The 16,739-nt window shown below is 40.7% G+C and overlaps 2 protein-coding genes across 3 annotated transcripts in view; one reads left to right on the top strand and one right to left on the bottom strand.

Moving 5' to 3' along the window:
• Positions 1 to 8,313, bottom strand: part of LOC126281657 (tyrosine-protein kinase Btk29A) — a 790,079-nt gene extending 781,766 nt beyond the window's left edge. Inside the window, exons 1-2 of one of the 2 annotated variants that reach the window (XM_049980798.1) lie at positions 8,043 to 8,313; positions 7,137 to 7,322 (exon numbers count right to left, since the gene is read on the bottom strand). In XM_049980798.1, the coding sequence (XP_049836755.1) occupies positions 7,137 to 7,289 (153 nt within the window). In that variant the 5' untranslated portion in view covers positions 7,290 to 7,322; positions 8,043 to 8,313. The remainder of the gene's footprint in view (positions 1 to 7,136; positions 7,323 to 8,042) is intronic. The other variant, XM_049980797.1, reaches the window with a different exon arrangement.
• An 85-nt stretch (positions 8,314 to 8,398) lies between these two features.
• LOC126281660 (mediator of RNA polymerase II transcription subunit 7) overlaps positions 8,399 to 16,739 on the top strand; it is a 41,887-nt gene continuing 33,546 nt past the window's right edge. The window contains exons 1-2 of the mRNA XM_049980807.1: positions 8,399 to 8,515; positions 8,956 to 9,157. Coding sequence (XP_049836764.1) covers positions 8,969 to 9,157 — 189 coding nt within the window. The 5' untranslated portion in view covers positions 8,399 to 8,515; positions 8,956 to 8,968. The remainder of the gene's footprint in view (positions 8,516 to 8,955; positions 9,158 to 16,739) is intronic.

Below are 16,739 nucleotides of genomic sequence, written 5' to 3'. Positions count from 1 at the left end.
CTTTAAAAAAGAAAGTCTTCATTGCACAAAAACATGCTGTGAGAATAATTTGGAGTGCTCCCCACGATCATATTGTAGACATCTGTTTAAGGATTTGGGCATTCTTACTACTGCTTCAGAGTATATTTATTCCCTAATGAAGTTTGCTGTAAATAATCCACTACCATTCAAAAGGAACAATGAGGTACATAATTCAATACCAGAAGGAAAGGTTGTCTTTATCACAAAAAGGAGTGCACAATGCTGCCACAAAAAGTTTTGATCACTTACTCAGTGATATAAAATGTCTAACAGACAGCAAAGTAAATTTGATAAGCTGAGAAAGTTCTTCCCTGACAACTCCTCCTATTCCGTGGATGAATCTCTATTACTGCATCTTTCCCTGTCATTATCATCTATCATGCAAAATGATCTGTGGAATATGTAACTAACTAATTAACCAACTCAAAGAGTTCTGTAACAGTTCTGAAAATCCCTTCCCGTGACTATTACACAGCAGTAATACTGTTTTTTATCTTTTTAAATCTTTTCTTTCTGCACTTTGAGCTTGCACTTCATGCCATGTACCATCAGACTGCTTATGAATTTCTTGGACTGTATGTATGTTTTGTCTTCACTCTCCAAAGCACTGAAGCTGCTGGAGACAGATACACTGAAGCTAACAGATTTAAAATGTCTACTGGATCTTTTCACTGAACTGGAAGGCTTGGATGTAATCCAGTTTCTTGGCGTACTACTAACATTACTACTGCAGACTGTAGCTCACTAAAGTGCTAACTCTTCTTGTGCAACTAAAACACCAGCTTGAAATTTTTTGTTTCAAACTTATAGTGCCAGACTTATAGCTGTGAAGATAGTTCAATATTTCCAAAACGTATCTAGCTCTACTGTTCATCACCATAAAAACCCATAGATTAAAAACATTATAAAACATCACTGTTACTATTCTTTGATTTATGACTACACATTATTTTTCACGTAATGGTGTTTTTTTTCCAGTGACTAACACTGGCAATCTTTATGTATCTTATTCTAAAAGGAAACACTATGAAAAACAATGCAAGCCTTTACATAACACTTGTTTACAACAACATACATCAACAACTTATTAAGCAAAAATTTCTGTGACTATTCACTTTGGTTTCACTGGCGGAGGATCTGGATCTGCTAATCTGTATAATGTCCATGGTATAAAGTCTGCTATTTAGGAAATCAAACAGATGGAGAAAGTAGCTGCAGAAACGATGTAGAATAATGGACTGTGCAAGGAAGTGACAGAACTGGAAAGCGGTATAAGTCTTACCTCGGGGTTGACAGCCACAACCATAATACACTCCTGGAAATGGAAAAAAGAACACATTGACACCGGTGTGTCAGACCCACCATACTTGCTCCGGACACTGCGAGAGGGCTGTACAAGCAATGATCACAAGCACGGCACAGCGGACACACCAGGAACCGCGGTGTTGGCCGTCGAATGGCGCTAGCTGCGCAGCATTTGTGCACCGCCGCCGTCAGTGTAAGCCAGTTTGCCGTGGCATACAGAGCTCCATCGCAGTCTTTAACACTGGTAGCATGCCGCGACAGCGTGGACGTGAACCGTATGTGCAGTTGACGGACTTTGAGCGAGGGCGTATAGTGGGCATGCGGGAGGCCGGGTGGACGTACCGCCGAATTGCTCAACACGTGGGGTGTGAGGTCTCCACAGTACATCGATGTTGTCGCCAGTGGTCGGCGGAAGGTGCACGTGCCCGTCGACCTGGGACCGGACCGCAGCGACGCACAGATGCACGCCAAGACCGTAGGATCCTACGCAGTGCCGTAGGGGACCGCACCGCCACTTCCCAGCAAATTAGGGACACTGTTGCTCCTGGGCTATCGGCGAGGACCATTCACAACCGTCTCCATGAAGCTGGGCTACGGTCCCGCACACCGTAAGGCTGTCTTCCGCTCACGCCCCAACATCGTGCAGCCCGCCTCCAGTGGTGTCGCGACAGGCGTGAATGGAGGGACGAATGGAGACGTGTCGTCTTCAGCGATGAGAGTCGCTTCTGCCTTGGTGCCAATGATGGTCGTATGCGTGTTTGGCGCCGTGCAGGTGAGCGCCACAATCAGGACTGCATACGACCGAGGCACACAGGGCCAACACCCGGCATCATGGTGTGGGGAGCGATCTCCTACACTGGCCGTACACGTCTGGTGATCGTCGAGGGGACACTGAATAGTGCACGGTACATCCAAACCGTCATCGAACCGATCGTTCTACCAATCCTAGACCGGCAAGGGAACTTGCTGTTCCAACAGGACAATGCACGTCCGCATGTATCCCGTGCCACCAAACGTGCTCTAGAAGGTGTAAGTCAACTACCCTGGCCAGCAAGATCTCCGGATCTGTCCCCCATTGAGCATGTTTGGGACTGGATGAAGCGTCATCTCATGCGGTCTGCACGTCCAGCACGAACGCTGGTCCAACTGAGGCGCCAGGTGGAAATGGCATGGCAAGCCGTTCCACAGGACTACATCCAGCATCTCTACGATCGTCTCCATGGGAGAATAGCAGCCTGCATTGCTGCGAAAGGTGGATATACACTGTACTAGTGCCGACATTGTGCATGCTCTGTTGCCTGTGTCTATGTGCCTGTGGTTCTGTCAGTGTGATCATGTGATGTATCTGACCCCAGGAATGTGTCAATAAAGTTTCCCGTTCCTGGGACAATGAATTCACGGTGTTCTTATTTCAATTTCCAGGAGTTTATATAGTCTGCTGCACTTTGTTTTTGTGCTTCGCTCTTAACATGCAAAATTCAAAAAATTATAAACTAAATTAGGGACAGCCTCTTTTATGTCCATTACAAGGTGAATTTGTCAACCTCCTCATTTACTCAGTCTCCACGTAATTATCAACACGTCCTGACTGCGTTAGATGCTGAGCATACTATGTTTTAAAGTCTCAGTTCCACTTTGTAACACAGAATATATATGTTATGTTATGTTAACCGAGGACCTAGAAACGATGGAGAGGCTCCATCCCCGCCTCAGCCACAGTGGTCCGCAACCCCACAATGACTACCGCAGTCTACTTAATCCCTCTGCCGCCCCACACCAAACCCAGGGTTTTCGTGCGGTTCGACCCCCGGTGGGCTACACACTATGAAGATTGAATTAGCTGAACAATAAATACAAATACATTTTGTAAAGTACATCCATAATTTATGTCACCTACACTGTTTTCAGAGTGTAACAAACACTTCCACTCAATTTCAAACTAGAGCAACTACAAATTGTTATTCCCAGGTATTTGTGAGTGTTGAATGTTTCCAATTGTGACTCATTGATACTGTAGTCGCAGGGTACTATATTTTAAGTTTTGTAAAGTGAACAATTTTACATTTCTGCACAATTAAAGAAAGTTGGCACCATTTTACCCCAGTTCGATATTTTGACAAAATCTGAATGAATATTTCTGCATCTTTTTTCATGCAGTACTTCATTATAGATAAATGTATCACATGCAAAAATTTATAGGTTACTGTTAATGTTGTCAGCAAGATCATTAATATAAAACATGCACAGAAAGGATCCCAGTGCACTTCCCTGGGGCACACCTGAAGTTATTTCTATATATTAGACCTTCTGGTGACAAACAGACCCGAACTATTTGAATCAGTTAATGCAGAACAGGTAATCAGCGATCATAAAGTGGTTACTGCATCGATGATTTCAGCCGTAAGTAGAAATATTAAAAAAGGTAGGAAGATTTTTCTATTTGGCAAAAGTGACAAAAAGCAGATTTCAGAGTACTTGATGGCTCAACACAAAAGTTTTGTCTCAAGTACAGATAGTGTTGAGGATCAGTGGATAACGTTCAAAACCATCGTACAATATGCGTTAGATGAGTATGTGCCAAGCAAGATCGTAAGAGATGGAAAAGAGCCACCGTGGTACAACAACCGAGTTAGGAAACAGCTGCGGAAGCAAAGGGAACTTCACAGCAAACATAAACATAGCCAAAGCCTTGCAGACAAACAAAAATTACGCGAAGCAAAATGTAGTGTGAGGAGGGCTATTTGAGAGGTGTTCAATGAATTCAAAAGTAAAGTTCTATGTACTGACTTGGCAGAAAATCCTAAGAAATTTTGGTCCTATTTCAAAGCGGTAGGTGGATCAAAACAAAATGTCCAAACACTCTGTAACCAAAATGGTACTGAAACAGAGGATGACAGACTAAAGGACAAAATACTAAATGTCTTCTTCCAAAGCTGTTTCACAGACTGCACTGTAGTTCCTTCTCTAGATTATCGCACAGATGACAAAATGGTAGATATTGAAATAGACGACAGAGGGATAGAGAAACAATTAAAATCGCTCAAAAGAGGAAAGGCCGCTAGACCTGATGGGATACCAGTTCGATTTCACACAGAGTACGCGAAGGAACTTGCCCCCCTTCTTGCAGCGGTGTACAGTAGGTCTCTAGAAGAGTGTAGCGTTCCAAGGATTGGAAAAGGGCACAGGTCATCCCCGTTTTCAAGAAGGGACGTTGAACAGATGTGCACAACTATAGACCTATATCTCTAATGTCGATCAGTTGTTGAATTTTGGAACACGTATTATGTTCGAGTATAATGACTTTTCTGGAGACTAGAAATCTACTCTGTAGAAATCAGCATGGGTTTCGAAAAAGACGGTCGTGTGAACCCAGCTCACGCTATTCGTCCACGAGACTCAGAGGGCCATAGACACGGGTTCACAGGTAGATGCCGTGTTTCTTGACTTCCACAAGGCGTTTGACACAGTTCCCCACAGTCGTTTAATGAACAAAGTAAGAGCATACGAACTATCAGACCAATTGTGTGATTGGATTGAGGAGTTCCTAGATAACAGAACGCAGCATCTCATTCTCAATGGAGAGAAGTCTTCCGAAGTAAGAGTGATTTCAGGTGTGCCGCAGGGGAGTGTCATAGGGCCGTTGCTATTCACAATATACATAAACGACCTTGTGGATGGCATCGGAAGTTCACTGAGGCTTTTTGCGGATGATGCTGTGATATATCGAGAGGTTGTAACAATGGAAAATTTTACTGAAATGCAGGAGGATCTGCAGCGAATTGACGCATGGTGCAGGGAATGGCAATTGAATCTCAATGTAGACAAGTGTAATGTGCTGCGAATACATAGAAAGAAAGACCCCTTATCATTCAGCTACGCTGTAGCAGGACAGAAACTGGAAGCAGTTAATTCCAAAAATTATCTGGGAGTACGCATTAGGAGTGATTTAAAATGGAATGATCATATAAAGTTGATCGTCAGTAAGGCAGATGCCAGACTGAGATTCATTGGAAGAATCCTAAGGAAATGCAATCCGAAAACAAAGGAAGTAGGTTACAGTACGCTTGTTCGCCCACTGCTTGAATACTGCTCAACAGTGTGGGATCCGTACCAGATAGGGTTGATAGAAGAGATAGAGAAGATCCAACGGAGAGCAGTGCGCTTCATTACAGGATCATTTAGTAATCGCAAAAGCATTACAGAGATGATAGATAAACTCCAGTGGAAGACTCTGCAGGAGAGACGCTCAGTAGCTCGGTTCGGGCTTTTGTTAAAGTTTCGAGAACATACCTTCACCGAAGAGTCAAGCAGTATATTGCTCCCTCCTACGTATATCTCGCGAAGAAACCATGAGGATAAAATCAGAGAGATTAGAGCCCACACAGAAGCATACCGACAATCCTTCTTTCCACGAACAATACGAGACTGGAATAGAAGGGAGAACCAATTGTACTCAGGGTACCCTCCGTCACACACTGTCAGGTGGCTTGCGGAGTATGGATGTAGATGTAGATATATCTGTTGATGACTTTCCATCTAAGACAACAAATCCGCAATCCAGCCACAAATTCTGCTTGATATCCCACACAATCGAACTTTCAATAATAAGTGTAGATGTGATAGCAAGTCAAACCCTTTCAGAAATCAAGACACTACAGCTACCTGACTTCCTTGTTCCATTACTTTCAAGATGTTAAGAGGGAACAATGCAAGTCATGTTACACATGATTGATATTATTGGAATCCATGCTGCTCAGAATGGTGGACCTCTTCTGTTTGTGATGCCTCATTATGTTTGATCTCAGAATATGTTCTAAGATTTTACAACAACTGGACATTGGAATACTAGAGGGTAGTTTTGTGGATGATTTCTGCTACCTTTCTTATAGACTAGTGTGAGCCATGCGTTCTCCCAATCATTGGCACATTTTCTCCTCCCCACCCATAATCTACCACAGATCTGTGGTAGATTATGGTTAAAAGAGGGGCATACTTAGCCACAAATCTGGTACAGAATCTGATAATGGCACAGTCGAACCCTGGAGCTTTGTTCAATTTTAGTGACTTCCGCTGTATCACAACACCACTGACAATAATGTCTACACCACGTATCTTTTAAGTAATGTAAGAATTAAACAGGGGGAATACCTCGTGATTTGAGTACATGAAAATACATGACACCCATACATCAGTATTATTATAATGTTCACAGGTTGCAGGTGATAATCTTAGAACTGATTGGAACATTCATCTATCCTGTTTTGTTTCCATTTCTTGTCAACTTAAATCACGAAGTGAAATAATGCTGAATTACACCAATAAGTATTTGGTGGATTTGTGACTTCTCAAAGCGGATGAATAAAATTCTTCTCAACATCGTTAAACATGATGATACAAAAACCGGAAATATTTTCATCATTGTAGATGAAGTTTCTTTCAATGGATTGTGCCAAGTCACTATCTTGACACAATAGGCAAACTCAACAGAGGTACAAGTATTTAGTTGTGTTACAAGGCATCTTGGTAAAATATAATTGAACATTCCCGAAAACATACACAGAGCTTCTGTTTCTAAGAAATTTCTTTACAAAATAGCACACAGAATCAAGAGAAGCATTTAGTTTTGTTTATACAAATACTGAAATGAGAAGAAATAGGTGAAGGTCATAATGTAAATGTCAACTCTTCTCTAACTGTAAGATTACTTCGTGGGTGCATCTGAACGTGCTATACAATGAGAAATCACATTTCATAATTTTAGTTGCTATGTTATAGTAACAGTACAATGAAACAAAGTAAAAGGTACTCACCTCGCCATCACTGTCGTAATATATCAAAAAACGCCTTGTGAGGACGAACCATCGCTGCTTGTAATTCACTGGTGTGAATCTCTTTTTATTTTGAGATCGTTTTATCATTAAACCTTGTTTAACTACTTCATCTGCACCATCTTTTCCTGCCATAGTTTGACCACCATGTAGAAGCACCAAACAAATCTGTGAATGTTCCACAACTCAATGGTTACTAGCTACAAAATTTGGAAATGTGCATCTGAATACAGTTAGACAGATAAGTAGGCCTACTGAAATGGTACCGTTCCTTGAACAAAGAATAACTCCTAAAAACCATGGGAATATATGTGAAATAAAGGATAACATTAGGTTTTCTCTCACGATTCTGCAAAGATCATGATTAACGTTAATGAGTAAGCAACTACCCAAGGTAGGTAAACGGTGCCATTTATCAGTACAATTTATGGGTGTTTCTCACTGAAAATTTGCTCAAAAATCTTGCTATAAGTATTTATGCGAATGGTTCTTAACAATTTGTCAAAATATGTTATGTATTTGTTCAAAACGATACAGTTTCTTCAAGTGAACACAATGGCACATTATTTCCCCAAATGTTTTTTTTTTTCGTACATATGTATTTAGGTTTATAGTTTATTTTGACAGATAACTTCTCAAATATGCTGCATCTTCGGTCATTTCTTAGAAAAGTTGCTCTAAGCTATGAGATAACATTTCAAAATCTTTTGGAGGCAATAGTTCCATTGCTTTTGCGTAATTTTTCACTATGCAATAATTCTTTTGGGTTTTATCATACACACTGAGAAGGAACATCATATCATATGGACATATAGATGTCAAAATATGGGACAACGTGTTTTGACATTTCAACCGCATATAAACAGGTTTGATTGTCATTTAACTTACATCACTTTTTCTTATACAGGAAACCCAGCTGTACTAGATTTCACGAAACTCTACATCATTAAATTACTCCAGCAAAAATTTGCTTTTTCAGATTTCTCATTCAAACTTCCATCCAGCATACGACTACAATATTTTCATTCAACTTCGTACGAGGAAGTCGGAAATATACGTACAGCGTAACCCGAATGCACGACCTATACAAGCCATTGGCATGCTATGCACCATCGATTCAAGAATGTTTATTTCATTTTATTTTAACAGTTTGAAAAACATATCAAAACCCTTCGTGAAATGGAAATGGCACAAGTTCACAATTATTATCCAAGTTCACAGTCGACTAAAGCAGTCTTCAAAACAATTGTTGTCTGCAGTTTACGTGCTGAAGCATGTTTTGAAACAGTCAATTGTTTGTTATAGTAAACACTGCAACGAAAATGCATGGCTTTTCGTTTAGAATCAGCTCACGAGAAAAGGTCAGTTCTTGCGATTTCTGATATTGCTTTTATAAATATATAAACCTTTGTACTCGTGGTGTGTAATAGTTGTGCCGCTTAACACGAAGTTACTAATGATTTATTGTGAAATTATAATTGTACGAATGAACAACATTCAGCGTAGACCTCGTGATACTGATACCTGCTCCGCATAGAAGCAAGTGAAAACTCACACTTAGTATTTGCATACAGAAAATCACGTTTCGTAATACCGCAGCAGATCGTTAAAATTGTATATATCTTGGGAGGACAGTCTCACAGAAGACACTCATTCAAATGTAATAAATTGTCGACCCAGGGGGAGAACAGTTAGGTGTCTGACGGATAAGTTAACATCAGTGTATCGATGATTCTTTTACACCATAATTTTCTGTCTCTTAAGCTATCCATATTCAGCGAATACATGTATTGTTTTGCAGTAAATAACCTACCATGGCATCGGAAACGGCCCAAGTCAGTTCACTGCCATTACCACCGGTCCAGTACATCAGCCAATACACAGATGAAAACATTCGAAGAGGACGTGCCCCAAGACCACCACCACCAATACATGATAATTATTCCATGTTTGGTAACCCATTCACTGCAGAAGACGTTATTATCCGGCCATTGGAAAGTCAGGTAATGTACCACAAATTCATGAAAAGTTCCTTAAATAAAAAACAAATGGTGAATTCTGGGTCATTCTAAGTCAAAGGGACCAATATTAAAAAATGGCCCCATTCGACCATCTGCAAACCTAATGAAATTTGGTGTGGTTCTATCTACATGGTCTTTGATGGTTATATACCAAGTTTCAGACAAGTAACTTAAGTAGTTGAATTCGTAGGGGATTTTAAAGAGAGGCTACTCACCTCCATATCATGTATGAAGGTGCAAATGTGCCAACTTTGCTAGGCTTTTTTAAAAGTTATAGCATGAACCCCATGAACCATGGACCTTGCCGTTGGTGGGGAGGCTTGCGTGCCTCAGCGATACAGATGGCCGTACCGTAGGTGCAACCACAACGGAGGGGTATCTGTTGAGAGGCCAGACAAACGTGTGGTTCCTGAAGAGGGGCAGCAGCCTTTTCAGTAGTTGCAGGGGCAACAGTCTGGATGATTGACTGATCTGGCCTTGCAACATTAACCAAAACGGCCTTGCTGTACTGGTACTGCGAACGGCTGAAAGCAAGGGGAAACTACAGCCGTAATTTTTCCCGAGGACATGCAGCTTTACTGTATGATTAAATGATGATGGCATCCTCTTGGGTAAAATATTCCGGAGGTAAAATAGTCCCCCATTCGGATCTCCGGGCGGGGACTACTCAGGAGGATGTCGTTATCAGGAGAAAGAAAACTGGCGTTCTACGGATCGGAGCGTGGAATGTCAGATCACTTAATCGGGCAGGTAGGTTAGAAAATTTAAAAAGGGAAATGGATAGGTTAAAGTTAGATATAGTGGGAATTAGTGAAGTTCGGTGGCAGGAGGAACAAGACTTCTGGTCAGGTGACTACAGGGTTATAAACACAAAATCAAATAGGGGTAATGCAGGAGTAGGTTTAATAATGAATAGGAAAATAGGAATGCGGGTAAGCTACTACAAACAGCATAGTGAACGCATTATTGTGGCCAAGATAGATACGAAGCCCACACCTACTACAGTAGTACAAGTTTATATGCCAACTAGCTCTGCAGATGATGAAGAAATTGAAGAAATGTACAATGAAATAAAAGAAATTATTCAGATAGTGAAGGGAGACGAAAATTTAATAGTAATGGGTGACTGGAATTCGAGTGTAGGAAAAGGGAGAGAAGGAAACATAGTAGGTGAATATGGATTGGGGCTAAGAAATGAAAGAGGAAGCCGCCTAGTAGAATTTTGCACAGAGCACAACTTAATCATAGCTAACACTTGGTTTAAGAATCATGAAAGAAGGTTGTATACGTGGAAGAACCCTGGAGATACTAAAAGGTATCAGATAGGTTATATAATGGTAAGACAGAGATTTAGGAACCAGGTTTTAAATTGTAAGACATTTCCAGGGGCAGATGTGGACTCTGACCACAATCTATTGGTTATGACCTGTAGATTAAAACTGAAGAAACTGCAAAAATGTGGGAAATTAAGGAGATGGGACCTGGATAAACTGAAAGAACCAGAGGTTGTACAGAGGTTCAGAGAGAGCATAAGGGAACAATTGACAGGAACAGGGGAAAGAAATACAGTAGAAGAAGAATGGGTAGCTCTGAGGGATGTAGTAGTGAAGGCAGCAGAGGATAAAGTAGGTACAAAGACGAGGGCTGCTAGAAATCCTTGGGTAACAGAAGAAATATTGAATTTAATTGATGAAAGGAGAAAATATAAAAATGCAGTAAATGAAGCAGGCAAAAAGAAATACAAACGTCTCAAAAATGAGATCGACAGGAAGTGCAAAATGGCTAAACAGGGATGGCTAGAGGACAAATGTAAGGATGTAGAAGCTTATCTCACTAGGGGTAAGATAGATACTGCCTACAGGAAAATTAAAGAGACCTTTGGAGAGAAGACAACCACGTGTATGAATATCAAGAGCTCAGATGGCAGCCCAGTTCTAAGCAAAGAAGGGAAGGCAGAAAGGTGGAAGGAGTATATAGAAGGTTTATACAAGGGCGATGAACTTGAGGACAATATTATGGAAATGGAAGAGGATGTAGATGTAGATGAAGACGAAATGGGAGATACGATACTGCGTGAAGAGTTTGACAGAGCACTGAAAGACCTGAGTCGAAACAAGGCCCCCGGAGTAGACAACATTCCATTAGAACTACTGACGGCCTTGGGACAACCAGTCCTGACAAAACTCTACCAGCTGGTGAGCAAGATGTATGAGACAGGCGAAATACCCTCAGACTTCAAGAAGAATATAATAATTCCAATCCCAAAGAAAGCAGGTGCTGACAGATGTGAAAATTACCGAACTATCAGTTTAATAAGCCACGGCTGCAAAATACTAACGCGAATTCTTTACAGACGAATGGAGAAACTGGTAGATGCAGACCTCGGGGAGGATCAGTTTGGATTCCGTCGAAATGTTGGAACACGCGAGGCAATACTGACCTTACGACTTATCTTAGAAGAAAGATTAAGAAAAGGCAAACCTACGTTTCTAGCATTTGTAGACTTAGAGAAAGCTTTTGACAATGTTGACTGGAATACCCTTTTTCAAATTCTAAAGGTGGCAGGGGTAAAATACAGGGAGCGAAAGGCTATTTATAATTTGTACAGAAACCAGATGGCAGTCATAAGAGTCGAGGGGCATGAAAGGGAAGCAGTGGTTGGGAAAGGAGTGAGACAGGGTTGTTGCCTTTCCCCGATGCTATTCAATCTGTATATTGAGCAAGCAGTAAAGGAAACAAAAGAAAAATTTGGAGTAGGTATTAAAATTCATGGAGACGAAGTAAAAACTTTGAGGTTCGCCGATGACATTGTAATTCTGTCAGAGACAGCAAAGGACTTGGAAGAGCAGTTGAACGGAATGGACAGTGTCTTGAAAGGAGGATATAAGATGAACATCAACAAAAGCAAAACGAGGATAATGGAATGTAGTCAAATTAAATCGGGTGATGCTGAGGGCATTAGATTAGGAAATGAGATGCTTAGAGTAGTAAAGGAGTTTTGCTATTTAGGAAGTAAAATAACTGATGATGGTCGAAGTAGAGAGGATATAAAATGTAGACTGGCAATGGCAAGGAAAGCGTTTCTGAAGAAGAGAAATTTGTTAACATCGAATATAGATTTATGTATCAGGAAGTCGTTTCTGAAAGTATTTGTTTGGAGTGTAGCCATGTATGGAAGTGAAACATGGACGATAACTAGTTTGGACAAGAAGAGAATAGAAGCTTTCGAAATGTGGTGCTACAGAAGAATACTGAAGATAAGGTGGATAGATCACGTAACTAATGAGGAGGTATTGAATAGGATTGGGGAGAAGAGAAGTTTGTGGCACAACTTGACTAGAAGAAGGGATCGGTTGGTAGGACATGTTTTGAGGCATCAAGGGATCACAAATTTAGCATTGGAGGGCAGCGTGGAGGGTAAAAATCGTAGAGGGAGACCGAGAGATGAGTACACTAAGCAGATTCAGAAGGATGTAGGTTGCAGTAGGTACTGGGAGATGAAGCAGCTTGCACAGGATAGAGTAGCATGGAGAGCTGCATCAAACCAGTCTCAGGACTGAAGACAACAACAACAACAACATAGCAAACATTCGGTCATTTGCTTTGATATACATAGAAAATTTTTATGGTGAATCACACCATGGCAAAAATTAGGGATTTAGCCATACTTAAATTTAGCAATGGCAAGGAAAGCATTTCTGAAGAAGGGAAATTTGTTAACATCGAGTATAGATTTAAATGACAGGAAGTCATTTCTGAAAGTATTTGTATGGAGTGTAGACATGTATGGAAATGAAACATGGACAATAAATAATTTGAACAAAAAGAGATTAGAAGCTTTCGAAAATTGGTGCTACAGAAAAATGCTAAAGATTAGATGAATAGATCATGTAACTAATGAGGAGGTATTGAATAGAATTTGGGAGAAGAGTAGTTTGGGCACAACTTGACAAGAAGAAGAGATTGGTTGGTACGAAATTTTCTGAGGCATCAAGGGATCGCCAATTTAGTATTGGAGGACAGCGCGGAGGGTAAATATCATAGAGGGAGACCAAGAGATGAATACACTAAGCAGATTCAGAAGGATGTAGGTTGCAGTAAGTACTGGGAGATGAAGAAGCTTGCACAGGATAGAGTAGCATGGAATGCTGCATCAAACCATTCTCAGGACTGAAGACCACCACCACAACAACAACAACAAATTTAGCTACAAGCCTCTAAAGTGGCTAAAAAAATTCATCATGCTATTCTGAGAGCCATGGTTTTAGCCAATCATGCCTGAACTTCGGGTTAACGGAAACGTCCGATTCCATCCGTTTGCTTTGACCAATGGCGTCACCAATATGGTGGAAATGACCATTCACAACAACTCCCATATCGCGACTATGACGTCATTACGTAAACATGACAACAAACCCGAAAATAGATCGAAAAACCATCAAACACGTATTCCTCCTATAATAAAATGAAACTAACGGGAAATTGGGGGGGGGGGGGGGAGGGTTGGTTGGGGACAAACTCATAATAAACATACACCACTAAACCAAATGACAAAACCGTTGAAGTGAACCGACCACAACATTCGCAAAATCAACTAGAAACAATATCCAATGGAATCGAACACTTCCCTTGACCTATATAGGTCAATGGAAACTACCGATACAAGTTCATAAACCCCAAAACCTACAACCCCTTCCACAATCATCACTATCTCAAAAACTACAAAAAAACACCAAATCAGAAATCGAACACTTCCCTTAACCTCACAGTGTCAACAAAAACACACAAAACCAATTCATCAATACCAGCAACCCCCCCCCCCCCCCCCAATGCATGATCCACATATCATCTAACGAGATAAAAACATGAAGAAAAGAAAACGAAAACTCACCACAAGAAAGCATCGGCGCTGCTTACTAGATCGGGCACCATAATCACACACAGCCCCCGTCCCCTCTCAACCCTCCTCCCCCCCCCCACACAAACAGAATAAACTACAAACAAACTTCCCCTTACACTCACACCCCTCCCCCCTAAAAAAAAAAAATTACAGAGCCTACAACTAAAAAAAAAGTACAACAAAGTGAATCCTCCACAACAAAAACAAAAATCCACAACCTTCCTCCCCAAACCTAACCAAACCCCCCCCCCCCCCCCAAATCTCACTAACTCACAACCCTGGGCCTGTACATCTTACTAGCAGCCCTTAAGAAAACCCTAAAAATACAGTACACTCTTCTGCCAACAGTACTCATATAAATGAGCCTGAAGGTTGGAAGAGCACCTCTTCCGCTTCCCTATTACATATTTAACAGCCCCCCCCCCCCCCCCCAAAAAAAAATCCCTCTATAGTATTTGTACAGGCACCAATCTCATACTTTTTTAACTCTATGTTGTGATTAACAACTAAATGATTGTAACCCTCCCGACCCAACCCACTATAAGACACAAACCCATCAGAAACTACCGTACTCCCCTGTTCTACATAATCTTGAATCAACCCCACTAACTCCCTCTTTGTACGATAACAAAAATGGTAACTCATCAACACAATTTCACGCATGCCCAACCTAGACTTCTGAAACCAGGTTCCCCAGCGAATGGAGCGCCAAACGTCATGCCTACACCTCCACAAATAGCTGTCCCTGGACCAAGACGCAGGAACTTTTGTTAACTTCATATACTCACGACATACAGAGCACTTCACCAGCTCGGCCAGTAGTCCAAAGAGCTGCAAAAATTTGATGAGTGATGTAGCAGTGTCACCCATCATTCCCCACAGCCAAAAACTGTTCAATTTATCGGTCATATCCATTCCTAACGACGACATAAAAAAAGTAATCTGAAAAATTCAAACACGACAAACCACACACTACACTACATCACAATAATTAAAAAAAATTAAACCAGTGCACAGTATGGCACTAATCTTCACTTACAACCACAACAACAGCTAACAATGTCAACAACTCAAATGAACCCAATACAACACACACCACACAACCCAGAAACCCCATCAGAGGGCACCATCGAACTGCAATGACACGCCACCTACAAACACATCACAAGTACACACTAAACCAACAACATAACCTTACCCGCAACCTACAGACATGCCACCAGAGAGCACCACCGACAGCACAACAAGACATCTACAAACATGCGGCACTTGCAAACTGAACTTCGCGCCATCGTGACATCACACACCACGACAGACTTACGTCATGGGTCAAAGCTGACAGGTGGTATTGGATGCTTCTGGTGACACCGAACTGTAGATGGCTATTCCTCCCGATGATGTCTATATATCAATCAGATTTACTTAGCACTGGATGCCCAGATATAAGGATATGCATCTGAGAAGTCGGTCAAAATTTTCTAATCGCAAATTTTGGGTGTTTTTTTTCCTCTTTTTTTTTGTGGTCTGGGGGGCAATATCTCAACTGTGTCTTCTTCAATATATATATTTTTTTTCTTGCCACAGGTGGATAGAGCATCCTATAAGCCTTTAAAGCTATACTGTTTAATTTCTGGATCTTGCCTACTGATGAGTAAGAATACTTATCAAAAGTAGGGAAAATGGATCACTGATAAATACAAAAATTATACAGTTTGAAGCTGTAAATCAAAAAATGTGTAATTGTAATGTCTTTTAATAGTGTTAAGATTTTCATGTGGTTTAGGGAAAGTAACTACGCTAATAAGAAGTGTTTTTACACGATTTTACAGTGTAGAATATAAATATAATAAAACCTCACAAAGTGCCCCAAAGATTATAAAATCTAGATCATCATACTGGAATGCTATGTTGCTTTAGAAGGTTTTAACCTTACAATGCATTGTCATTGGTTTCCATTGGTAATTTAAAGCAGTGACAGTTTTTTTAAGAATCTACCCTCACAGCAGTAATATACATTGCTGAATCACCACTTTCAATTGCTGCTTTCATTATTGGAAATTTTCACAGTGTCACTCTTTTGTGTGGTGTAATCTTTGAGTTTGACACTGTATAATCTTAGTTTTGAGTACTGAGTGTTTGAATAATCAGCAATCATTGTTGTAGCTGAAGGTAAGCACAAAAACAATATGTTTTATAGCCTAATTTGTATATGTTATATAAAAACAACACTGAATATTGTCTGAAGTCATCACCATTTTATTATGGCAAAGGGGAACTACAATCAGTTAAGGAAATGTCACCAATTGGCAAGGAGCTTTTTCAAAGTAGATCTGGGCTTGGTTTTACTGAAGATGCCCAAATTTTTTCATACCAGAGTGCCTTGTTGATGACAAAATTTCAATTCCTGCAGAATTTCTGCAACCAATTTGGTAAAGAAAAACATAGAACACTTGTAAACACTGCAATGCCTCATAGGTTGAAGTTACTAACTAATGAAATTTTTAAATCTGGTCAGAAAATTTGTACCAAATATAGACATGAAACGCCAAAAAAGAATCATCCCACCAGGATAATCAAGAATCGCCATCCACTGAAGACATGGGTGTTGTTGATGCTTGCTTTACTGCTAACACTTCATTATTGTCACTTGGAGAGTCACTTCTA

This window comes from Schistocerca gregaria, chromosome 7, assembly GCF_023897955.1.
Source record: "Schistocerca gregaria isolate iqSchGreg1 chromosome 7, iqSchGreg1.2, whole genome shotgun sequence".
Lineage (NCBI taxonomy): Eukaryota > Metazoa > Arthropoda > Insecta > Orthoptera > Acrididae > Schistocerca > Schistocerca gregaria.
Note: the sequence above shows the minus strand (reverse complement) of the source record. Positions and strands in the feature narration are given on the sequence as shown.